This window comes from Osmerus eperlanus, chromosome 6 (assembly GCF_963692335.1).
Source record: "Osmerus eperlanus chromosome 6, fOsmEpe2.1, whole genome shotgun sequence".
Taxonomy (NCBI): Eukaryota; Metazoa; Chordata; class Actinopteri; order Osmeriformes; family Osmeridae; genus Osmerus; species Osmerus eperlanus.
Genome location: NC_085023.1, coordinates 13447866 through 13473333, shown reverse-complemented (window position 1 = coordinate 13473333; position 25468 = coordinate 13447866). Strand labels below are relative to the sequence as shown.

Here is a 25468-nt window from a genome sequence, read left to right as displayed (position 1 = left end):
GTGTGTGCGTGTGTGTATATTAAGTGCCTGCTTGTGTGTGTTTCTCCAGGTGACATGCTACAGTATGAGGAGGGCCAGTCTCCTTTAGACAGCCTGGAGCAGGTTGCCATCCACTACGCCTCAGCCATCAAACTGAAACCCAAGGATCCCAGATTCCACTTCCTGCTGGGGCAGGCTCTGGAGGAACAGCACCATGCCACAGAGATGTATGGCTTGAAGAAAAAGGTAATTTACAGATACACTGTCATCTGTTTGGGATTATGGTGCAGTGTTGATCATCATCATTCATTCATTCATTGCTATAGTATTGCTGTATAACCCTGCTATTGCAGTATAACCCAGGTCACTGTTGATGCTCTCCGTGCAACATAATTGTGCAGCAGCATATTTTCTGTGCAACCTGGGGCTTTAAATGCACAAGGATTTTAACCTGATACTTCTAACCAAACATCAAAACCAATCCTAATTTTTAATAAAGACAGTGCAACAAAGCAGTGTGCAGGATCACTGATATTGTTATGTCATCAGGCAGATGGGGATTCTGAGGAGCTGAGCGGGGCCAAGGCGACGAGCCTTCAGGACGACATCTTGGCTCTCTGTAAGCTCCATGGTTTCACCGGCACGCCGACCCTGGAGAACCAGCTGAAGGCCGTGGACACTGAGTACCACCAGCTGAAGGAACAGGGCCAGTCTGGCAAGGCCGACTACGTCCAAACCCTCTACATCTGGCTCTCCAAGAGGGCCGGCAAGGTACTCAGACGACGATCCATACCCTCCGTCTCGACAAGACGGATCGATTTCATGTCTTACTCAAACAATTCGGAGACAGTGACACAGGACCTTCCACCGTCACTAATAATAATGTGATGGTAGCTCTGCAGGGCGTGTGTGTGTCTGTGGGTGTATGTGTGTGTGTGTCGGTGGGTGTGTGTGTGTCTGTGATCTCCATGCCTTCTCTGAACTGTCAGATCAATGGCTGTTAGATGAAAGGTGAGAGTAGACTTCAGAAGACTTCACTGGCTGTTGAAATGCCATTCATCATTCAGTGCCTAAAATAAATCAAAGAGTCTTCTTATATATTATTTTAAGCTAACAGTATGCAACATGAAGATCATGTACAGCCAGAGTGTATTTCACTGTAACCGATACCATGAGTAGACGTGATTATGAATTAGTTGAACCTTATCAATGTCATGTCATAGTACTAAAGATGAATAACGGAGAACGGGATGAACCCTTTGCTCTCGACCAATGTTGTCCCAGGATGGCAGTGCAGGCCTCAGGGACAAGGAGAGCTGCCTGCACAGGGCCTCTCTGAAGTACCTGGACGCCTGGTCTCTGAGCCCCGACGACTGGGAGTTCAACCTGCACACGGGGCGTCTGCTGCTGCTGCAGGGGCTGGAGCGGGAGGCCCTGCAGCACCTGCAGACCGGCCTGGCCCTACGACCCTGCCAGCCTGCTCTCAGGTAGGGGGCCTCCACATGGAGCCACAACACCCGCCTACCTACAAGAATCATCCCCGACTTGGATGTCTAACACCCAGTGGACGTCTAAACATTAGGTTGAGTTTGGGCGTAATGTGTGTGTGTGTGTTCTTGACGTGTATTTGTGTGTGTCCTTGTAGGTTCTATACAGGCTTGGCTCTTCTGCAGCAGGGGAGCGGAGCCGCGGAGGAGGCCGCGAAGGAGGCGGCTGGGTTCCTGCAGCAGGGACTGGAGCACGTCATCGCTCAGTACTGCAGCGACAGGTACGGGGGTGGGAGCGGGAGCGGGTCTTTGGAGCTCACGCGAGGTCCTGGGATGAACTATGCTGTCGTTCCCAGTGGCGCGGAGCAGGCCGTCTCGGAGCCTCTGTCGAGCGTGAGCCCTCACTTCCTGCGTGGCTGCCTCGTGCTAGGGGCCGCCCTCCAGCAGAACAACACTCTCCCAGGCAAGACCATGAGTGGAGAGCAAGTCTATCACATGTGAGTTTACGTTTTTCTTTCTTGGGGATATATTTACCCATGTTAGTTCGTATGTATCTTAGTCTATCTTTGTGTTACGTGAGCCTGTGTTTATATACCTATCCCTCCTTCTCACCCCCAAGTATTGCAGTGCTGGCAGCCCAGGCTGTGTGTCGGTGTGTGTGTCGGGGAGAGGTGGCCCAACAGTTGGAGTGGGTGTTGCTCGATGCCCACTTTGCCCTTCTCCAGGGTCTCATGCTGGCCAAGCCTGGCACAGAGAGACAGGCCTCGGTGGCCAAGAGGTGCCAGGCCCTCGCCGCCCTCATCCGCCTCACCGCCATCGCCCCCTGTAGGGAACTGCTGGACATGCAGGAGAAGGTTAGACCATCATATTGCCTCAGATCACATACATGTGAGTTTGGATGGGGTTTCTAAGTGAGCAATGTAGCAAGCAATGTTTGACTACTGGCGTTGACTCCTGAGTGGTAGTGGCCACTGTACACATACAAAACTTCCTATGCTATTGAGTGGTAAAATAGTGGCAGGCCTTAACATGGACCCTAAGTAATATACTTCCATGCACAGGTGTGCCAGGTTGCAGTGGTGACCACTCCTCGTGACGGCCATGCCTTGTACCTCCTGGGTCTGGCCCAGTTGGCTCACTTTGACAACGACCCTGAGTCAGAGAGGTCAAAGGCCGACTTGGCCGACGCCTGCCTCAGCTTCCAGGCCATCCTCGAGCTGGAGGACAAGCCTCAGGGGGGGGACCCCCCCGCCGAGCTGACCAGTAAGACAGAAACGCCTGTGTGTCATTCTGACCAATGAGAAACGTGTGTGGACGTATGCGCAACATCATCAAGCAATCCTTATAACGTACGTCATGATAATCCTGTTGAAATTGACACACACGTGGACACGCACACGCTCGAAAGCGTGTCCCTGTGCAACCGGCTGTGCCATCTCCCCCTGCTATTCGCAGAGCAGAAGTGGTGGCAGGAAAAGCTGGCCTCTGAGAAGGAGAAAGCCGCCAAGCAGACAGCCAGCCAATCCACGGGGAGCGCGGGGCCTCCCGACGGAGGGGCCGCTGGGAGAGGAAGTGGGCGTGGCAGGGGAGGCCCCGGTCGAGGGGGGGCTACAGCAGTCGCCAAGGCCACTGCGCCTGCTAAAGGAGGTGCCAAGGCCGCCCCCCCCGCCAAGCCCCCTGTGGCCAGGTGAGTCCAACGAGTAAAGATGTCAAAGGAGCAGAATCTGAGGGTTAGCTGCTATGAGGGATTATGGCGATAGGTGATGAGGATGACATTTATGAACTAGACACAATGACACGGACTAGACACGGACACAATGATATATTCAGTCATAAATGTTTTCAAATATTCAACACTAATATTGCGCTTCTAAGTTATTCCTCAACCTCCCTTGTGCTTTGAAAAAGGATTTCCTCCTGTTTCAGCTTGAACTCGAGACTGTTTGCAGTACATCGTCCTTGCATCAGACCACCCTCCCTGCGAATAACAGCATGAGCACAGGATCAGACCACAGGCACTGCATTGCCCCCAATCACAGTTCTACATCTCCCCTGTAGGGGGAGAGCTGGAGCAGCGGCGGCAGCCAGCACAGATGGATCATCCAGATCCCCGGCGAAGCCCAGCTCCAAGACTCAGCTCGGCCCCAGCAAGTCCAAGACAGACTGCTCCCCCAGCTCTACCAAAGCAGGGGCTCCACAGGGTAGGCTCCGCAACCCTGGGGAAAGGGGGAGCAAGGGGAGTGGGGTGGGGTGGATCAAGAATCCCAGTTCCTATCAGGATTGCACACGCATACATCCTCCTATCATACCCAGTTACTGTACAGCAGTCCATTTATTTGATGACGTCAACATCCAACTGTCTGTGCATGTGCTTGTGTCTGTCTTGTGACAACATGAAAATAATTCCACTGCAGAGTCAGCAGTAGCTGAATGCCCTGTTGGCCCCACCCCTGTGAACCGCCGGTCCCACGCCCCCCGCTTAGGCCTGGCCCGCGCCCTCTCTCGCAACGCAGACACACACGACCAGGCTTGCCAGTTCTACCAGGAAGTCATTTCCATGGCACCAGAGGTCAGTCAGTGTGTTACCCAGACCACCGCGGTACTAGCAAAATTATACTGAGAAACAACAGTATTTGAAGCCCATTTGAACGTCCGGTCCAATATTGATTGATGGCCCAGGTCCATGATGCCTACATTGAGCTGGCGGAAATGCTGGTGAAGTCAGACCCCCTGGCTGCCGTGGAAGTGTACTGCAGGTTCCCCCTGAGGCCTGTGGCCGAGCAGACATTTGACGACGCCTTCATCACGGGCGAGATCATCCGCAACCTCGTGAAGCTGGAGTTGTACGACCACCCCCAGTTAGGGCCCAACCTCGTAGCCTACGGGAAGGTCATGGGCCTGGGTAAGAGGAACACCTTGTGGGGTTCTTCTGTTAAGGTTTATGGATGTGTACTGGATTGCGTGGACTTGGTTGGCATTCACATGGTGCATTCATAGGGTCCTCACAGAGTCACAGTTCCCTGTGTAAGTAGACAATATAGCCATCCTTTTGTATTTCAGTCATTCTGTGCTGACAAAACAACGTTGGCAGTGGTACAGAAGATATCAAAGGAACATATTGCACTTTAAGATAGTATGACCTTGATGAAAGTGGTGAATGGAAAGAATGTTTTTTGATTGTACTCATTGTTTCATTACACGGAGCCGATGACAAGACACTTTTGTCTGACATTTATTCTATTAATACTGCCTACTTAATTGTTTTATGCCTTTTTATTCTTTGTCTTTCAAGGTTGCATAGAGAAATACATCGAAATCCTGGATGGGAAATTCAAGACTCATCTTCTGAAAAGCATTTATGCTGGGATCCATAATAAGTCAGTGGATGATAAGGACCTACAGGACTTCTTCAAGTTTAAGTGCTGGCTATGAAAAACCCTGCTTTGATAATGTGATTCTGCTCACTTCTATAATTCCTTTGTTCTGTGATGCGGTGAATTAGGCAGGATAGTCACATCTTTGCTTAAACAAAATAAATGTAATTTCACACAAAGAGAAAAGCTGAAGTTTTCGCCATTCTTTCATTCTAACAGCACCTGCTGCATAATGCATTTCATCATTGCCATTTTTACAAAACACACAAACAGGGTCTTTGGTTTATTAACAACATTCTCCTAGAATTAATATTGTTCACTTGTTCAATAGCAATGTTCATTACCCTGTTATTTCAGGGTTTCTATTTAAGCCGTACACTGCAAATGTGGCAAGCACCAAAGCAAGTCAATCAGACAGTCCTATCGATTTTATCAAAGTCCATTTATTTGGAAAACACATCAATTGACAATAGTCCAACACAGAGGACCACCCTTATAAAGAAATAAACATATACACACACTGCAGCAATATATTAAGATTCAGCAGCATTCAATATCAATTAATTTTGGAGTGAACATGAACATTCCAATCAGTACAAATATTGAGAGTGGATAAGAAAGGACATTTGACCCCCACAACATAAGAAGAGGATATCTCATTCTAACAATACCCAATGAAAGAAGGCTGGGTAATTCTTATGTCAGATAACAAACATTATCAATTCTATATACGCAGATTGTTTTTTGTGTTGTGCAAAGGCACCAATAAGCAAAATCTTGTTTCAGGGAAACCATCTGACTGAGACAAATTAGGGCTTTCCAAGTAAACTAAAGGGATGACATATACTTACAATGTCAATAAAGCCATGTCTAGTTCAGAGTGGTAAGGTAATGGTTGCGCCTAGACATACATGTAAAGGTTCTAACTGCATTCCTCCTGCTTAGTCCACTTCACACGCGGTTGAGCTTGGTCACAATAAGCACACGGACAGACTGGTCGAAGGCCGAGCAAACACACAGGCCCTGCTTATCAGGGCTCCAATCCAGGCTGGCGATTGGCTGGGATGACAGAGTGACGTTTTGCAATAGGTTGACTGTGCCGGCTACACCCATATCCACCTCATCTGCATCCTTCTTACTTCTCTGGGCAGGGTACTCACTAGAGGATGAAACAATGTTTTGGATGAGCAGGCAATATGTGTTCATTTCCAGGTTTTAGAAGGACAATAGGATTGATGCAGCACAACATCAACAAAGTTATTAAAGCTCTTACTATTTCCATAGATGCAGGTTGCCTGCTCCACCTGCCGTCATGAAGATATCTCTGTTCTGAGGCAAATGCCTTACTTGCCAGATGGTAGATTTATGGGCCTGAAATCACAAAGTGGATTAGTAACAAGCCTAGCTAAAATAATGTACCTTTATATACTGCTGGCCTTCCTCTTATTTACGTAATGTACAATGGTATTGAAAATAATTTTAGTCACACAATCACACATGGGCTATTTAATGAATGAATTAAACTAACAGCAGGAGGAGAGGTAGAAACATAAAAACATCATTATATGTAATAATAACAAATATTTATAAATTCATCTATTTGCCACCAGTTGATCGTACTGAAGCCTCAGTGACAGCTCCAAACACTCAGCTGTGCATTCAGGGAAGTGAAGTGTGTTTTCACAGCATTCTCACAGGGGCAGAAAGAAAAACCCAACACAGCCCTTTTTTCACCGTCCATTTTGGCAACAACCTGCTTTCTGACCAAAGAGCTTGTTGGACAAACACGGCAAAGTAGTTCCAGCTGTGGAAATGTTAAAAGGACGACTTCACAGCCCTCCCTCCCATGAATATCCGACTGAATTACCTTTTCAGACACAGACGCGAAGCCCTTGGTGGGGTGCTGGGTCCTCATGTCAAAGACGTGGAATTTTCCTTCCAATGAAGTGGCGACCAGTTTGTTCATGTTAATGTCCTTCCTGTCAAACTCCACGCAACACACCTGGACAGTGACAAAAGTAGAAAGTGATGGTAGTACTGGGCAATTCTTATAAATACTAGAGAAAGAAGTTTAGCACAAAAAATATAGTATAAACACTAAGAATTATGACATACTACTCCATACTCCGTATCCATACTACTGCTGTATATGGAACAAAGTATTGAAAGGAATATTCTGAGCCCTTATACAGTACATTACCGACACTCACATTTGAATTGGAAAGATAACATTGTTAGAGGGAACTATGCATACCAGGTTTCGTTTTTAGGAAGCATACAAACTCATAGAAACTCACCCCATTCTTTATGTTGGTTTCCCATCGTAGAGACATGTTTCGGAGGTCAAAGAGTTTGATGTCACCGTTGTCATAGCCAGCGCAGACACAGCGGTCTTGGTCATTAAAAGCATGACCTGAGGAGTCATTTTTTATAAAAGGTCAGATGCTGAATAAGCTAATGTTGACATTTGAAACTGATGGGACACATTTCTCTTGGGCACAGTCGGTTAGATTAACTGAGTATCTAAACCATTAGTCTCCAATCCTATATTATTCAATGAAGTGAACTCGTTCATATGGTGGACTTGAACAAGCATAGGAAGCTAAAACCAAAGGCCCCTAGACTCGAGCAGAGGGAAAGAGCTCATTTATGTCATAACCTCCCACTACATACCAAAGGCAACAGTCCAGCAGTCCCTCTTGGGCTCCCCCTCCCCTGGCTCCATGTTGGCCACAGGTGAGTCTCTCTGCCGCGTGTCCCACACCTTTACCGTGCCTGGGAAGCAACGGGAATCCCATAATAGTACACTTAATGAAATCGCTAAAACATTCTTCGTCTTGATGAGGAGTGACACACACTAGAAGAACATGGGGTTTACTCCCACAGATCATCATTTGAAAATGTACAGACAATAAGGCTAGTTGCTTGCAAATAACAAAGCAGGATTGACAAATAAGCTACAGATTCTGTACACAGAATCAACCATTTATTAAGGAATGGAGCCCATGCAGTCATTTCATGGTCACGTCCAAGTTACCATCTCTGCTCCCGGTGACTATTTCGGGAGCACCGTCACCAATCCCAAGGCCTCCAACACCATCTATGCCGTTTACAATCTCCTTGTGAGCCTTCACTGAGTACACTGGAACCTCAGGCACCTCTAGGTTCCTGTAGACAGAGCACAAAATGTATCCCGGCCTTGAAAGTGATTTTGCACTTATTCATGCATGTCTTTCACAGGGTTTCATGATATTGCTGTGATGTTATAAGCAAACCCCTAACGTAAAGGTGGCTTAATGCTAAGGAGCTGGTGTCTACAAATATGTTTGTGGTATAGTGATTGTTAGAAGGCTTAGCTGTAGTATACATTTAAATGACAGGAATACCATATGTTGAGAGTCCCATCAAAATCCCCAGTTGCAAGATGCCGTTGTTGAAGAGATGTGGCCCCAAAAGTCCCACACTTAATGGGCTTTGCTTTCTCAATCTAAAACATACAAAATTAATGTGATTGATTCCGAACTCAGAAAAATTCCTGACCAAGGAGGCTTGTTATTAGTTTAAAGGTGTGCTTGCTAAGACAGTTTATAATGGGTATCCTTTCCTTGTTGGCAACAAGTTGCTATGGTAACAGACAGATCCTGCCAGGACTGTTTTAGAAGACTGAGGTTAGGAAGCTAGCTGGCTAGCAATTTAGCAAATCAGCAGTTCACGGTATCAAACTAACATAACAGCAAAATAGCTAAGTAAACTATTTTAAAACGTAGCCGAGAGAAATAAGAATATAGCTACCTCTTTCACAAGTTGGACCTCTCCATGTTGCACTTCGTAAATTTGCATCACCCCAGTCCCCCTTGCAAAGTTTCCCATGCAGACAAACTTTGCACTACATGGTATCCATTTACTATCAAACACTGTGTAGTTTAAACTTTTCTGTATGTGAGCTATGATTTGAGGCTTCTCAAATGGGGTTGTCATCTTTTCTGGTAAATAATAAGGACTGGTATATCACAGCACTGGCTTACAGCTTGTTTCCACAACTTGTCAACACTACTTACGTCCACACAACCAACGACGTGCTCCTAGTTCCGTACTTGAAGCTGTTTACATATTCGCCTGATAAAATGTGAACGGTTGCAATGTATTCTGTATATTACATCTCTTGCTTAATTGTCTTCAGTATTATAAAACATATTTTTCTAAATTGCGGACATGAAAGGCACTTGGGATTGTCACAACGGACTCATAGTTGCACAGTGGTTGGATTTAGTATTTTTCAGGCGCGTGTTGAACAACTATAAGGTCTTTCACACCAACACGGGAACAACCGCATGTCGAGGTTTGGGTACTCGTCCCGAATTTCACGTATTTTTTCTCATCAGAGATCAAATTCGTAATGGACACTGACAATAACTCAACTCCAGCTATTACTGCCACAATGGACAGTGAGAGCACAGCAGACGATTTCATAAAGGTGAAATCAAAAAAGACTCAAAAGCGAAAACGCGAGCAGGATGTAGTAGACATGGATCCAGAGGACTCCGTGGCATGCAAGCGACCCCAGTTTCCCCCAATTTCAGGCGACAAACTTACGGTATGGTAATCGAATGCTTTAATTTTATGTAATTACATGATTTGCCATGGCCAAAAATTTATTTAGTCAGATAATCAGACATAGTAATTGGATTGCCGTCATGCAAGGCCACGCGCGTGCGCACATGGATCATAGAACCCTCACTGTTTTGCGTCTGTCAGACGTTATGCTGTTACCATGTCTTATTTCAGAACACTTATGCTACTTTGACGTTATTTGTACGTGATTACTCATAATTGAACTGCATTAATGATCGTCTTAAAATAAATAATGTAAACGCCTTTCTTCCTATCCTTACAGGGTGGCACAGATGAGATGCGAAAAGTAGCTGTCCCAGCCCACAGGTACACGCCCCTGAAAGAGAATTGGTTGAAGATTTTCACTCCCATTGTGGAGAACCTCCAACTTCAAGTCAGATTTAACCTCAAAACCAGAAATGTTGAAATCAAAGTAAGTGCAATGACAGTCCTCCTCGGTGCATGATTGTACCCCCTTTCAGAAGCATTTTATTCCGTTGGTCAGTTCTCAACTGTTAAACTGTATATTTGTAACCTTTTTCCTGAGTAATCCATCCACAAAGTATTCATCACTTTAGCATCATGAAACATGATGCAACCTTTTAAGATGAAGCTAACCTTACAAACAATGTTCCAGACATGTAAAGAGACACAGGACATCGGGTCCCTTACAAGAGCTGCAGATTTTGTCAAGGCTTTTGTTCTAGGATTCCAAGTTGAGGTAAGCACCTTCATTTAGAAGTTTAATGCATGGTAACTAGCTCTTGACCAGGAATTACATGAATAAATACTATTTGTTGTGTGGACTGGAAGTTTGGTTAATCCTTTTTTAAGGATGTTCTTTTCCTTTTTATAATGTTTGAAAGCGTTTGACTGCAGAGTCCTGTCTTGTCTCTTTTCCAGGATGCCCTAGCCCTCATCAGATTAGATGAACTTTTCCTTGAAACCTTTGAGGTCACTGATGGTAAGAAACTGCGTCACTGCTGTTCTGTCGTTTTACGATTCAACACTCCGTATTACTTTGTTGTATTCTGCTATCCTGTATTTAATGTCTTCGTGTTTTCATGTCTCTTCTTGGCAGTAAAACCACTGAAGGGAGACCATTTGTCTAGAGCTATTGGAAGGATAGCAGGGAAAGGAGGAAAAACGAAATTCACAATTGAAAATGTCACCAAGACACGAATTGTGCTTGCAGACACGTGAGTAGCCTTCCGTTCCTGTGAGCAAGTTTAGACTTACTACTTAGATGTGATTTACTCATATTCAGTATCATTATGTATTCAGCATTATATAGGAGTTCTAAACTTTTGTGTGTGATTTTTCCACAGGAAAATACACATATTAGGATCTTTCCAGAATATCAAGATGGCACGGACAGCAATATGCAACCTCATCTTAGGTAAAGGAAGGGATATGTCACCTCAGAATCATTTCCACATTGCTTAAGGAAATGCACCGGTTGCATGAAATAAGCTACAGAAAGTGACGTAAGCTTTGTGTTTTTCTACAGGTAGTCCACCTTCAAAGGTCTATGGAAATATCAGGGCGGTGGCCAGCCGGACCGCTGAGAGATTTTGAAGACCAATGTGCAGCATGGATTCATTTTCTCCCTCAGTGGTTGTGCTGGAACTTTTAGGTTTGATCCTGCTGTGGTGTCTTTGGATATGCCAGATATAGCTGAGGATAGCCTTCTCTGCATCCAGATGTTTGGTCTGGTCATTCTCCTAGCTTTGGAGATGTTCTACAAATTGCCCCCTTCTACCTTTTCATGCTCTGCTGTTGGTCCAAGGAGGAAGTAAATAGACACAGGATCTAAACCAGTCTAATGGTGTAAAGGCTATTCACAATAAAGTGCAATTACCAATGTAAAAATTAAAAAACCCCAGTGTGGATTTGATTTGAATGGCAGGAAATGTATTTTCAAACTGGGCTGAGATTGTTCGCAAAAATAAGTCTTTATGAAAACCATCACTTTCAATTTTTAAAAGTTTATTTCCTGTTTCATTTTTATACAGTATCAAGTTTCCAACAGTCCCACAGCATAAGATGCAGCATGCAGAGAAAGGGGAAAAAAATACAGTTTGTTAAACATCCATTTCAGATTTCCCACAAAAACTAAAAAAAGAACCCACTCAGTCAGAGAAAAGCACAGACAAAATAACACGTGGCCTGTACTATAGAGAGCAGAAACGCAATTAACTAATACTAGCATACAAAAAAAGAAAAGCTTCGAAATTGTCCTCTGAGTACAGTGTGGCAGTTTGAGACAGGATCAGTTATGCATCTTTACTGGAATAGAAGCATCTCACTGACCTGGGAAAAATACAAAAGTTACATGAAGTTCAGTTTATTTGGATTACTGCTCATGTGTACATTTACCAAAGTTTGGCAACATCCATGTTGTATACCAATTCTTAAATATAGTTATTACCATCCATGTGTAAACAATAGGATTTTTTTCAAAATGTATATACATGCATAACAACAAAGAAATATCCATGTCATGCAAGTATAAGGGAGGCCCAAGCCGTGCAGAGCTTAGGGAAGGGACATTACGGTTTCTCCAATCCAAAAACGCCTGTCCAAACCAGTAACCGAGCAAAAATAGAAACCCGATGCTGTGGTTGATAATCTAAGGGAGTGTTTCTGACTAAAATAATTTGGGTGCACACCAGTTTTCTTCCTGCTTAACCAATGGGAGGAGCAATGGTGATCATGATAGAAAAGTGGAAGAAGCCAACTTTTGAAATGTACACGCTCCAGACTAATTGTACAGTATATCCCATTGCACATTGATCATGCTAACAAGTAAAAGTTGTAGAACAATTCTACTTTACTAGACAAGTCCACCCTCCATACACTGCATATAGTAAATGTTTCCAAGACTGTTTACATAGAGCTGATGCAAAGCTCCTCCCCTCCTGCTGTTTCTGAACATGAGAAACCGGTGGTTATCTAATATACATATATCATTGTTTAAAAAAAACAATCCGCTGCCTGCAGATAAGTCTCAGAAGCACCTGTATATATATTCTCCAGAATTCACTGACATTCACTGGCTATTATCATTTTTTGTTAATTCAATTTAATTCCCATTGCCTCTAAACTCTGTTCAAAGGTAGTAAAATACAAATGCATGAAATGCTCTAATTGATTTTTGTATAGAAATGTCCTTTAATGAGACGGCCAAGGATTGTCTCATGGTTGCACTCTGCAAATAGTTTCATTTTAAGTAAACCACATTAGTATGTAAAGACATACTGTAACTTTCTTGGCATCTATCGCTACTCATTTCATCACACATTTCATATTGAATCACCCTTTGCAAAAAAGAAAAACATTTAAATGTTTTTTCTCAATACGATTAGAAAGCCTAAATGATCTGATCAGTCCGAGTGTAAAATAGACAAGACCTAAAACAATATACAGATATTTGAAAGTGTCATTTGCATGTGTAGTGACCATGCTGATGCATCACAAACCAGTTCTCCAAAAAGGACAGCGATGGTAGACAATAATAATGAAAACTATTTTTTGGATATGTTTTGGTTGGCACTTCATACCCATCTTTTGAGTCGTAATGAAATCAAGTATACTTAGTAACATCTCGGCTAACAACACATTTCCCACAGAGAGAGCCATTGATAATCCTAGTTGTTTTCTTATATATTTATATATATATATATATATAAGAAGACAAGAACAAAAATAAATATAAAAAAAAAGAATTACAATAAAAAAAACGAAGGGAAAAAATTGAAGACAATTATTAACAAGACAACCTGCCTTCTTCTCCACCCATGCCCTTATATCCACTCAAAGATTCTCTTGCAAACAAGATATAGCTGTCCTTTAGTCTCTTAAAGTGCTACAACTGGGTTATTGAGAGGATCAGAGTTCAATAACACTTCAAAGTTGGCTCCACGATGCTCGTGTTTTTGTTTTGTTTGTTTTTTTGTTTTGTTTTTCAAAAAAATTGGCTTCACAGAGAGAGACAGAGAACACTTCCATTGAGATACGCAGGGAGTGCTTGCCAGGCGTCAAATAGATCTTCAAAGATGGAGAAGAAAGCGAGTGTCGAGGAGAGGAGGAAGGTATCAGGAGGAAGGGCACTCACACATCCACCACCATCTTTTTGTGTATGTCCAGGCCGCCCACCACCTAGAAGAAAACAGAATATTGTATCAACCCTAGCCTTGGTGTGAACCTGATACTCTGTAACTTCCACCTGTTCTCTTCCCTGGTTCTAAATAGTCTCCAACACAGACAAGCTGCTTCCCACAAACCTTGTATGCTCACGGCTTTCTTTTGAATATAAGATTTGGAATGTTTTAAAGGTTGGAAAATAGAAAGAGCTCCAAACTTGTGACTGTAGACTTATGAAAAAAACACTACCCTAACAGAACATGCTTTAGTTCATTGCTTGAAACATAGACAACTTGGGTCTAATAAAGTGAGTACCAGCAACATTGATTTATCACAAATATGCAAAATTAATAAAAATGTAAGAAATAGCCCATAGCAAAACATTCAGTCTATTCTCTGGGTGCCATCACTTATGTACCCACAACTAACTATTCTAATAACTAAAGACATTTAAATTGTAGACAATGGAAGCTATTGCAATAACATTTAAGGGGATGTAGTAATACTGTAAGCCATAGAAAATGCACAGTCAGGGAGCTGGCACTCAAATTTATATTGCTCCCACTGAAAGAGCACCCTCAACTTTTTGGCATGTCTGTTCTCCAAGGTGAGTGTGTGTGGGGGGGGGGCTTACTGCGCAGAACTCTTCAAAGGATATCCTGCCGTCTCCGTCCTTGTCTGCATTGATAATGGTTTTGTCCACTATCTGCTGCAGCTGTGTGTCCTTTAGGTTGTTGCCCACCATCATCTTCAGAACCTGGAAGAGCTCGCCGTTGGAGATGTAGCCATCCTTGTCCATGTCGTAGATCCTGAAGGCGACTGCAGATGGAGGATAGGTGGAAGAGGAAAGGGTTTGTTTCATGTTCCATTGCAGTAGGAGACCCACTCATAGAAGACTTACATTACCATTTCCACAGATGAATGCGTGTTCGCGCGTGCATTCTTTGAGCTTTACTTACACCGAAGCTTCTGTTCTTTGTCACCCTTGACACTGAACTGGGAGACTCCCTCAATAAACTCTGGGGAAAGAGGAATGCTTAGTCTACGACAAACCCAATATGGATACTTTTGGACAAAATTGTGGATGATTTAAATACACACATTTGAATCAATTTAGGCATAAAACCTTGACTTTCTGTAGTTCTTCAGATAGTCCACAACATTGCTACCTGCATCAAAGATAGCCTACCAGCTGCACTCAGAACCTTGCTATGGCGTGTAATGAAATCTTGATCAAACAGACATCAGGTTTTTTTTTTTTTTTTGGTAATACTTTCACTGTAAATAGACTGGGTAGAGGGCCAAGGGCCAAAGTCCTCATTTGTTTCCTGTGGTTACAAAGATCCTTTTGTTAATCTTGCAATGTGATTAATGTTTGGTGAAACTCTGGCTACTGCAAATGCCAATCTCAGGCAGAATAAGAAATGGGAGGTGTTCAGAGCCAGAGCAGTCACAGGTCCCATTATTGGTGTAATTTTATAAAACTATCTTTATTACCTAAAACTGAAACAACAATACAGTTCAATTGTTATATAAAGTTATGTAAAGGATGTCTACAGGTCTGCTTTGTCAAATTTAGCTGCTGTAATTCTTATGAGTTCTCAAAGTTCCAAAGAACGCACTTTTTTTAAATTCAAAATGGGTCTCATTATATTTGAAATAAACAGTTACAACTCCTTGTTTTCTGAGAACGGCCGACCACATCTGCACGTTCATGGCACTGTTACCTTTGAAGTCCACCTCCCCGTTGCCGTCTGTGTCGAATATGTCGATGACCCTCTGCACCAGCGGGTTCTGTTGAAGCTCCGGCAGGGACATGAATTCCTCCACACTTAGCGAGCCCGAGTTATCTAGGTCGAGTTTCTTAAACCTCTTCCCTAGCCTTTTAATCTCATCAGCATCGACTGTAGTAGGAGACAAGAGAGAGTGGGAGAGGGACGGTCAAACAGGTGGACTAGAAGGGATTGCATTAGCTCATATACTCAAACAATGTGCACATACTAATCCCAATGTATGGGTCCACTGGAAAAGTCTTGTACCAGTAGGTGGTTCTAACCTATTTCAGAATGAAGTATAATCACCCACACAAAGAGTGGAATACACTGAAACACGCACACCAAGACCTAAATGCAGAATTAGTGTTGGAGGCCTTCCACCCCCACCAACACAGACCAATCAACACAACCAAAACCCACACCTGTAAACTTACATTTCCTGCCATCCCCCCTGGTTTCCTGTCGTGCCACAAGCTTCCCCTTTGCACCCTGAGTTCCAGCCATAGTTCCTAGGTCCTTAGCTGGAGAACAATGCTTCTGGAGCAACCCCACAGCAACAACAGCCACTTGTAACTAATGTATAAGCTCATTCACATGAGTCACGTGATCTGGTCTGTCACCCTTAAGACTACTACTACTACTACCGGTACTCTAATCTGTGCTCCTGAATGGTATACAGCTTCTAACAAACAGACAGAGACAGACAGAGAGTAGTAGAAGGAAATAACAGCAGGGTGAAATGTTGACAATCAACAAAAAGGAGAGTGAACCACAAAGGGGGGCTGAAGAAGCAAAAAAAACAAAACAAAGGAGGGAGGATGTGGCAGAATGATTTATTTTTTAAACAGAGAACGAGCTCAGGCAGAAACCAGGAACACTGATGAGAAAAGGGAGGGAAATAAAATAAAGGAAGAAACTTACATTTACATTTAGTCATTTAGCAGACGCTCTTATCCAGAGCGACTTACAGTAAGTACAGGGACATTCCCCCAAGGCAAGTAGGGTAAAGTGCCTTGCCCAAGGACACATCATTTGGCAGGGCCGGGAATCGAACCGGCAACATTCTGATTAATAGCCCGATTTCCTAACCGCTCAGCCATCTGACCCCTAAATTTTTGTGGGTTTGACCGTGTACATTAGCACGGTGACTCATCAGAAACCGGAGGGATGATTGTGTCTGTGGTGAATGAGTGAAGAGAAAGCAGTGACTGCAGGCAAAACCACAGCAGACAACTGCATCTTTTACCAGACTCTGAGAAATCTACTACAGCATGTATGCAATCTGCTTCTCATAAAATCCATGTCATTGCATTTATTTTATTATTTAAATATTAAAGGGTTAAAAAAAATATGCATCTGTTCAAATGTAATTCTCTTCGGGTGAACATAGTCCCTGATTTCTAATGAGCAGACTTGACGAAAACTGACCAAATCTAATCTTGAATGGGGATGGATAATATCTAGATCAAACTAAATCAGTGTTATGCCAATAAATACGGTACACATTCATAATTGACCCCCGCTACCTGTAGTTATGAAAAGTAGCAAATGACGGTACGTCACACAGACACGTGTACAAATACAGCCACAAGTGGTCCCTTGAAGCCTGTCAAACGAAGCCCATTCAGTGTGATTATCAGGGCTGCACATGCTGTTGGACTGTACACAAAACACTTCCTTATCAGAACACCACTTCCTGTTCAAGGGCAGATGACACAATCCTAGCTGATGACTGTGCCGCCTGTACAAGTAGTAGCAGTGCAATGTGGTAGAAGTAGACATTGAGTGCGACTGGCTAAAAAACTCCCAATTCCCTGCTCTACTGGTTGGAACAGTAGATATGTTTTATTGTATGACAAATGTTGCACTTAGACTAATATTTTGCATATTTTAGAACATTTCAATACCTCAATGGGGTAAGTGGTTATACCAAGTAGTATTTTTCATGTCCTATAGGACTGACCATGCTTGTTGTTACTGACCGCCATAAGAGGCCTTTTGTAGTAGACTGCATCAGAAGGGCCTCATTTCCTTATTCAATGTCCTGTGTGCAATATCCCATTACAGCAAACCTTTATTGAAAATGTACTTGTTGAGCCCCCTCACAGAAATATGTTAATGAGAGTCTAGCGATGTCATGTGTACTTGTCAGATGATTATGGAGAATCTCATCCTCCACCACAGAAAAGACCATTTGTTCATATACGCTGTATGCACCCTCCACAGTGTTACTAGGCAACTGGAAGCCACTGGCCCCGGAACTACAACCCCTCCCCCAATATAATGAAGGTACAAGTGGAGACTGTAATAGCAGTACATATATCTGCATTAATGGATGCGTGATTAGAGCAGTGGTGAGATTAAGGCACCATAATGACTGAACATGCACTGAGCATGCTGGTAAGAACAAATACAAATGAAGACATGGGGTATTAATCATCATTGTAATAACTTCAATATGCTCTGTGCTTCAAATGAGAGGAAGTGTAAATGTTCTCATGTATATATATATATATATATATATATATATATATATATATATATATATATATATATATATATATATATATATATATATATATATATATATATATATATATATATACACACACACACACAATTTCTGGTGCCTGGACTGAATTTAGAGACATTTTTATTTAGGTAAATTATGTAAATGAAGTCCTTGTCAATCCGAGTCCATTCGATTGGTATATAACAAACAATATAATATCTTAATACATCAACAGAATATCACAGAAATCCCCACTTGGAATAACCAGAATCATATAGTGATTACAAATGCCGAAAAATCACTATATATTCTCTATATAAGGCAACTTCATTTCTGCACTCCGACAACAAACACACCATAATAGTGAAAGCCACAGAAAAGCTACAGTGATACACTAGAGAGCTAGTGATACACTATATAAACAAATGTAAGTACTGTACACACACAGATCCAGACAGTGTTGATAACCCGGGTGAGGGAAGGTAAACAAGAGAAGCCTCTTTGCACAGTACTGTAATTACGCTGCAGGGTCGACACACGACACCCTTGCAATTAGCAGAATGGTTTTTTTTATTGAGCCAATGAGGGCACAGGGCTACAAGTAGAGCCAACGGATTGGAGGGTGCCGGTTGATAGCTCAGTATGGCATGTACTGATCTCAGAAGAGAATCGCTATTGCAAGATGATGACTTCCTTCACGGGCAACATTGGTATGACATGCAAAGTCCATCATTTTGTAGGATAGGTGAAATGTGATAAGTTAACTATGTCATTGTGAGACAATGGAAGCTGGAGAAAACAAGTTGAGGTGCACAGTTCAAACTGGTTGTCTTTAGGGAAGCAGCAGTCAGAACAAGGCCAAACCTGATGACAGTGTGGTCAACAGTAAGACTGTGTAATATAGGGGTTTAAAAGGCAGAGGGACACAAAAGCCAATTTTTACACAGAATGACACACACACAGACAAACAGACACACACTTTCAAACTCACAGTGCACAATTCTCTCACACACACACTCACTTTCTGTTTTCCTCTCTCTCCTCTCCTATCTAGGCCATCAGGGTGGAGGAGGAGTAGAAATAGAGAGAGATATGTACTAGTCCCTCCATGCATTAGCAAAATTGCTACAATCACGCCGGACGATGCTAGCAGAGCTGTGCCAAAGAATGCTCCACACACACTGAACTGTGAAAGCAAGGGGAAACGGTTTTATATTTATAGCCCTGTGGTCATGAGAAAAGCCCCACGTTCTCCTCCCCCCCAACACCCCCACCCCCCGTAGCAGCCGTTGCTCCCGCCCTCAGGGAAACCCCTAGCAACATGGAACTCCTGCAACTCTGCTGTTTATTTTGGGACGGCTGAGATGGTTTGAGGTCACAATGCTCTGGTGCTGTTTGTATGTGTGCGTGTGGGGGTGGGGGTATGGATGTATGTTTATATTGTTATTATTCATATTATAAGCACCATCAGTTGGCCACTTGGCTGTTCCTAAAACATAATGTCCCGTAAACAATAAACAAGAGAGCACAAAGGCATCTCACAGTCATCTCAGACTTATGGAAACCTGTCTTTTCATGGGTCAGCATGTTGCAACTAAGATCTGCGTTGTGCTTGGCCCGAGCGAAGATGGCGCAGAGCCTACTTAAGTCATGCTGACCAATCATAGGCTTTGGCCAAGCTATGGGTGTTAGTTCAAGTATCATACCGCAGTACAATAGATGGTTTACAGCGAGTCAAGTCTAAGTGACTCTAACAGAGCAGTGCCAAGTACTCCTGGGCTGATGCCCGCTTGTCCAGGAGATTGATAAGGTGAACAGCTGTCCTACAGGAAGACAGCGAGAGAGTGAGAGGGAAATAAGAGTGTGAAAGGATGAGCAAGAAATAGTATGTGCAAGACAGAGACCAGGTCATGGCAAGTCTTAGGCAGATGGAAATAACCCAGACTGGCGATGATCTCTCCGCTCTCCTCCCCCAGGTCACCCCCAGGACCACTGGGTCTGGGGACCGCACCTGTTTATCTCCAGTCCCCTGACATCAAGTACCGCCACACAGCACGTACCCAAACTGCTTGAGCCCCCTCCCCATCCCATGTTGGTGGCCCTGATCCCAGGAGAGCTCTGTTCAAAGAAGTCCCTCGCAGCAAGGACTGTTGATATCAGTGCTGTGAGGAGCTGGAGGTTGTCCCTAGCTGTTTAGGAGATCCTTCAGGTCTCAGAGCTCATTAGAGGGTACACAAACTGATCCTACTGATAAAAAGAAACCGTAAAGCTGATTATGGAGACTAAGAATAAAGAAGTAAAATAGGGCATCACTACTAAAAATAGGGGGAAAACGGACTCCTTTGGAATTGCGGTTTTGACCTTTACAGCATGTGTGTGTGTGTGTGTGCGCGTGTGTATGTGTGTGAGTATCGTTTTTGTACAAGGACAATCACCTTCCCTTTATAGGTCAATAGACAATGACAACTTCTCAACTAATGAGAAGAATGTGTGTGTGTGTGTGTGTGTGTGTGTGTGTGTGTATGGGTGGGGGTGGAGGGGGTTATAGGACAAAACAAACTAACCATGGCCGTGTCTTGTGTGGTTATTTTAACAGTGAACAAGAGTCAAACAAAATACTTACAATGTGTACACATTTCCAGGGGGTAACTTGCTTCATTTCCCTAAAGAAGAAAGAGGAAAATAGGTAAGACATGTGCATTCAATCATATTTGTTTGTACAATGTCTAAAATATGTGACTAAAGCTATTTTGGCGACATGAAAGTCTGAGCTCTATTTTGTAGACATATTTACCACAAACACCGTTTCACGTTAGATACAATACAACTGTTACAACCTGCAGGCGTTCTTTTTCTAGCTAAACCTGAAGCTGTGGTAAGCATGACTACTCCTCATTTTCATACCACACAAAGGCCTCTTAATACTATTGGGATGACTCAGGGATACCACTGAACACATCAACTGATTTTTCTCACAGTTGTGTCGTAGATTCAGACAGCAGCTTGGCTGTTGGCACATTTCTGATAGTGTTAACATGTTCTTTCCATATCTTTTTGCATGAAACTTTATTGTAACTACAGCTTGTATTCCTGTGAACAGGAACAAAAAAGGAAAGGATTATTTACATACCCAGAATACCTGTCTAATTTGTTCACTCAATTCAAACAGAAGCAGATTTAGTCTTAATCTAATTTTAGATTAAATTTTGTTTAAGATTATGTTGGAAATTAAATTATAGATCACATTCTGCTGGATGAAACCAGTTACCAGGGAGGTTGTATTAATTTCTAAACAAAATATTGTATGTAGCTAAAATGGACAACATTCCTGTGAACATTGCCCAAAAATCGCTCATTCAGAAAATTATTTTATTAAGTGTGCCAAGCTTATAATCATCTAGTTGGACTCAAATTACACCTACTAGTTAACCTTCAAGAACTGTCTCCCCCCCAGATGGCTTGGGTGGGCGGTATTAATACTGATCTACTACTTGATTCAAATCGGTTACTCATGCAGTACAGTGGGAAACATTTCCTAGACAAAGAGACAGGTACATAGCATCTGTGGTATCCTTGCTTCCAAACGTCGTAATGTATTTAGGAGCAGCGAAGAGCAAGAGGTTAGAAAGGATTAGCATATTAGTATTTTACTCTCCCTATTCTTCAGAGTGGTGTCCATAATTGATTGTCCCTTCACACATATTAACAGGTTCTCATAAATCCTTAAATATCCTTACACTATGTTGACCATTCACGCTGCTCATTCTATTCTTATTTTTATATATATTTTATTTTATATTTAAATTGTTGTATTCTTGGATTGTTTAGTTCTTAGAAATAGTTAAACTTTTGTACTTTTACTTAATTTAAGATCTGTATATGTTTAGTGTTTTGCACCTCCCTGCCACAGTAAATTCCGTGTTTGTATAACATACATGGCGAATAAACCTGATTCTGATTCTGATACAACCTCATCTCTGTTTAAGTGATATGTCACCTTTTCAAGTCACGGCTTTACAAGTGTAGTTGCTTGAGACCGATTGCTAGTTTACTTTGGCCAAGGCGCTGCCAGGTGAGGATTTGCCACAAAGGAGATTTAGTGTGAAGGATTACAGAGTTACTAAATAAAGCCAGGTCAGCACTGTGACTGGTTGTTTCAGGAATAAAACGTGTTTACCTTTTTACCACATACATTAGACACTTTAAGATTCTTCAAATGTAAATGGGGAGAGGGCGGTATGGTATGGGCGAGAGGAGAGCGTGAAAGGCAGAAGGGAAAGAGAAAAGGGAGAGGGAGAGACAGTGTGTGTTTGCCGATCAATAATTCATGCTTCATTCAGAATCAATTAGACTCCAGTGCACAACGTGCGTTTTGCATGATTAACAGTCTGGCATCAGTGTGGTTTTGACCGGTCTTTACTAGTCCACCTTAAAACCCAGCCAATTATAGATGAGCTAAGCCACAACATAAAGGACTGACAAGAGGTGCATTGCATTTTCTATGGCAGTTACTCCAATTATGTCAAAGGTTGATTGTGTGTTCTAAACTGTAAATGAGCAAAACAAGATGGGACGATGTTCTTGAACAACTAGTACCTATCCATTACTGGTGCCATCAAATCCCTGCCCTTAGTCTAATATCCAACAAAAATTACAATAAATCAGTCTTGACTGCTTTCAAATTAACTTACATCACTCATTGCTACGATTAATGCAATAGGCTTGATAAAAACGTATATAACCTACAGTATTTTATAATGGTCGTATATAGTATCAACCAAAATGTCTATAAGGGGTCTCATTAGGATTGAAGGTGTAGACGTTGAACAAGTGAATAGTCAACCTTTGCCTCAGATAAACATTCTGTTACTGCATGAAACTGGGAGAAGCAGAATTTGAAATAGGTAGTGTAGGAAAACTGGCACCAAGGGAGATTTGAACCAGCAATCTCTACATCTGCAGTCAAATGATCTACCAATACCCACATGTTGTGCAGTGCATGTTACGAGGTTTGTAGTTGCTGTCAAACATTTGTGTCTGACTGCAACACCTGATTGTGTTTCAACCACTAGTCCCACAGGCTTGATGTGTCAAGCTGTTTTGTTTGCCAAGGTCAACAGTCTTCGACAGGGCATGGTTGGCATACATCCAGTCCATATAGGCTGGCACAATTTCATAAATGAGACTAATGGCGCAGAAACATAAGACTCTCATTTAAGAGGCTGAAATTCAAATGTCATGTCCTCATCGGTGGACATACAGTCTTTGATAGTTAAATTACTAAGAGTTGTAATTTGATGGTGTCTGCAACTGTGTTAGCATGTTTGTGTGTGTACCTGAATGACCAGAAAAAAAACACAACAATGTCTCATGAATTCTAGAGACAACTTAACTCAGAGGAAAAGTGCAAGCACTAAAGGATTAGAGACCGCCAAAATATGAAAATAATTACCAAAATCTCAGCAGGCTTAATATTCTTTGCTAATCCTCTCAGTCATTTCTAGGCCTCCCTATGTCTGGCTAATACCTACAAAGCAGATGTTTTACAGACCCCAACGTATTAGGCAAACTAACACAACATTAGTGTTAATTATTCCAATGCCTTCATTTAGAATCAATGCATTAAATGCAATTAGAAAGAAAGACATGTCGTTCCCACACACACACATACATCTTAATTTGAGGTGTCAATAGATGCTACCTGTAGGCTATTATGTGAGTTGTGGCTGTAACGCAGAGGGAATAATCCCTGATTGAGTGGGCTGGTCTAATGGTGTTTTCAGGATGGATCATGACTTGTGCTGGTGATTCGCTACGGCTTTCATCTCCCTTAGATGCCGCATCTGTAGCGTATGTGGGTGGCGCTTGATTGCAAAGCAGCATATGGTCCTCCCTATATCAGATCATTCTACTCCTTTCCTTAGCGAGTGCGCGGCCTTGGTGTATGCTTTAACACTGTAAACCCGTATGCATGTGATGTGGTTGGCTAATTATGATTTAGCTTAATATTGGTCTTCACTTCATCCAAAAGTTCAGTAGGCTACTCTAAAACTACAGTAACGTAACATAAATTGCTGATTTTTTTTACAAAATGGACCATGCTTTATAGGGACCAATACTTCCTCTTGTACGTTCTTTTGGGCCAGTCGATCGATCCTTTAAAACACGAAATTATCCCGCTGGCAACATTGTTTTTTCGATTAGTTGTGCACTTGTATCAATGTTGCCACACATTATGACGGACGCTTGCCCTTTCTGAGATTATCAGTGTTTGTTGTGATACATGCTTGACTGAAGGCTATATGTGCAATTTCTGGACGACAACCTGTTCACGAATGTGATTGCCAAACTGCGTGAAATTGAGTCAGCCTTGGCTGTCTATTCTGTAGGTATGTTACTTTCTAATGGATGCCTAAAGACAGAGTTTGCCCTCTTTGATAAGGGTAGCCTAGATGATTATACAGGGTTACTGTGTTGGAATTAGACAGCTATCTGGGCCACAGTCTAGGCTTCTCGCAATCGCACGAGATGCATTTAGAAAGGCATTCTTTCCCCTCGACAGAAATGACATTTCGCAATCAAATAACCCGTCCCTACCCAAACACCCGGGCCTATGTGACAACATAGGAGGCCAAACCCCTGGACGTTTATATGGTTTTTGGTAGGTGAAAATGGGTGTTGGGACTTACCATCTTGCCGGTTGGATGATGAAAACGCGGTCCCGGGATGTGAAATAAAAACAAGGCTTTTATGGTGTTTGAAGGCCGCGAGCTGATACAGAAAGGCGTCGCTTTTGATATTTAAGGGTTCGTCCGTTGAATTATGCCCAGCTTCTCTCTCCTTTACCGACGCTTTCACTGCAGTGCCATAGGAAGACCCGTAGGGAGGGGTCAGTAAAGCGGAGGAGGCTCGGTTTGACAAGGGCGGTAGTGGAGAGAAGGGGGAGGTGCAGTACAGCACATCCGGGAACCCGTTTCTTTTTTTTCAGCAGTTGTTCTCTTTTAGTATGTGCACCACTCAGTGGTGAAAAGCCCAATGTGCAATCAGGATTTGTGTCTTGGCCACCTCAAAAGTGTCCTCAACTTTCAAAAGTATTTGCAATTCATACATGCATAATGGTATGGGATTAGTGAAGTTCCTAACTGAGCTGAACAGGCTTCTCAAACTGATGCTGCATGGGATTCCCATAAGTGCTGAGTTTGTTCAACCCATGCATGCACCAATTGAATCATTGTTGTTCAGATAAATGATAATAATTTTGACAGGTGTTAGTCCTGTTCTTGATTAATTAAACTAGCAAGGCAAATGAGCTTCACCCAGTCTGATTTATCCCAAAGAGCTCCAAACCTTTGAGATTGAAATATATACTAGACTTAACTAAAGCTGAAGTAAACTTCTCGATCCCCTCAATGCTAACCTATTAAGCTGTTTGTTAAAAGACAGGCAGACTTAAAAGTTTGACTTTACTGTCGAACTATTGTAGATATTGCCTCATTCCTGAAATGCAGTTATATGCCAAATTAGTAATGTCTTGATCATCACTTTCAGGATTACATTTCCCTGCTGTTGTGTTGTGTTTTGTGT

The 25468-nt window shown here is 42.7% G+C and overlaps 4 protein-coding genes across 4 annotated transcripts; 2 read left to right on the top strand and 2 right to left on the bottom strand.

Annotated features, from left to right (window-relative positions):
* The first annotated feature begins 37 nt into the window (after window positions 1-37).
* Window positions 38-5044, top strand: LOC134022259 (uncharacterized). The gene is made up of 12 exons (XM_062463633.1): window positions 38-225; window positions 529-750; window positions 1264-1466; window positions 1625-1747; window positions 1823-1963; window positions 2086-2320; window positions 2528-2729; window positions 2922-3153; window positions 3525-3667; window positions 3881-4035; window positions 4146-4368; window positions 4759-5044. Exons 1-12 carry the CDS (start codon window positions 55-57, stop codon window positions 4896-4898), a joined length of 2190 nt encoding a protein of 729 aa, XP_062319617.1. The 5' UTR covers window positions 38-54; the 3' UTR covers window positions 4899-5044.
* Window positions 5045-5263: 219 nt separating this feature from the next.
* On the bottom strand, window positions 5264-8918 carry dnaaf10 (dynein axonemal assembly factor 10). The gene is made up of 8 exons (XM_062463634.1): window positions 8633-8918; window positions 8227-8327; window positions 7878-8008; window positions 7514-7615; window positions 7138-7253; window positions 6708-6842; window positions 6114-6211; window positions 5264-5999 (listed from the first exon to the last, which is right to left on the bottom strand). The coding sequence occupies exons 1-8, from the start codon at window positions 8816-8818 to the stop codon at window positions 5792-5794; spliced, it is 1077 nt and encodes a 358-aa protein (XP_062319618.1). The 5' UTR covers window positions 8819-8918; the 3' UTR covers window positions 5264-5791.
* A 219-nt stretch (window positions 8919-9137) lies between these two features.
* Window positions 9138-13410, top strand: pno1 (partner of NOB1 homolog). Its single transcript, XM_062463635.1, has 7 exons — window positions 9138-9434; window positions 9735-9884; window positions 10089-10172; window positions 10355-10415; window positions 10533-10650; window positions 10780-10850; window positions 10962-13410. Exons 1-7 carry the CDS (start codon window positions 9237-9239, stop codon window positions 11027-11029), a joined length of 750 nt encoding a protein of 249 aa, XP_062319619.1. The 5' UTR covers window positions 9138-9236; the 3' UTR covers window positions 11030-13410.
* Window positions 11424-24814, bottom strand: LOC134022262 (calcineurin subunit B type 1). The gene is made up of 6 exons (XM_062463636.1): window positions 24574-24814; window positions 20508-20547; window positions 15325-15501; window positions 14557-14616; window positions 14232-14416; window positions 11424-13612 (listed from the first exon to the last, which is right to left on the bottom strand). The coding sequence occupies exons 1-6, from the start codon at window positions 24574-24576 to the stop codon at window positions 13565-13567; spliced, it is 513 nt and encodes a 170-aa protein (XP_062319620.1). The 5' UTR covers window positions 24577-24814; the 3' UTR covers window positions 11424-13564.
* Window positions 24815-25468: the final 654 nt, after the last annotated feature.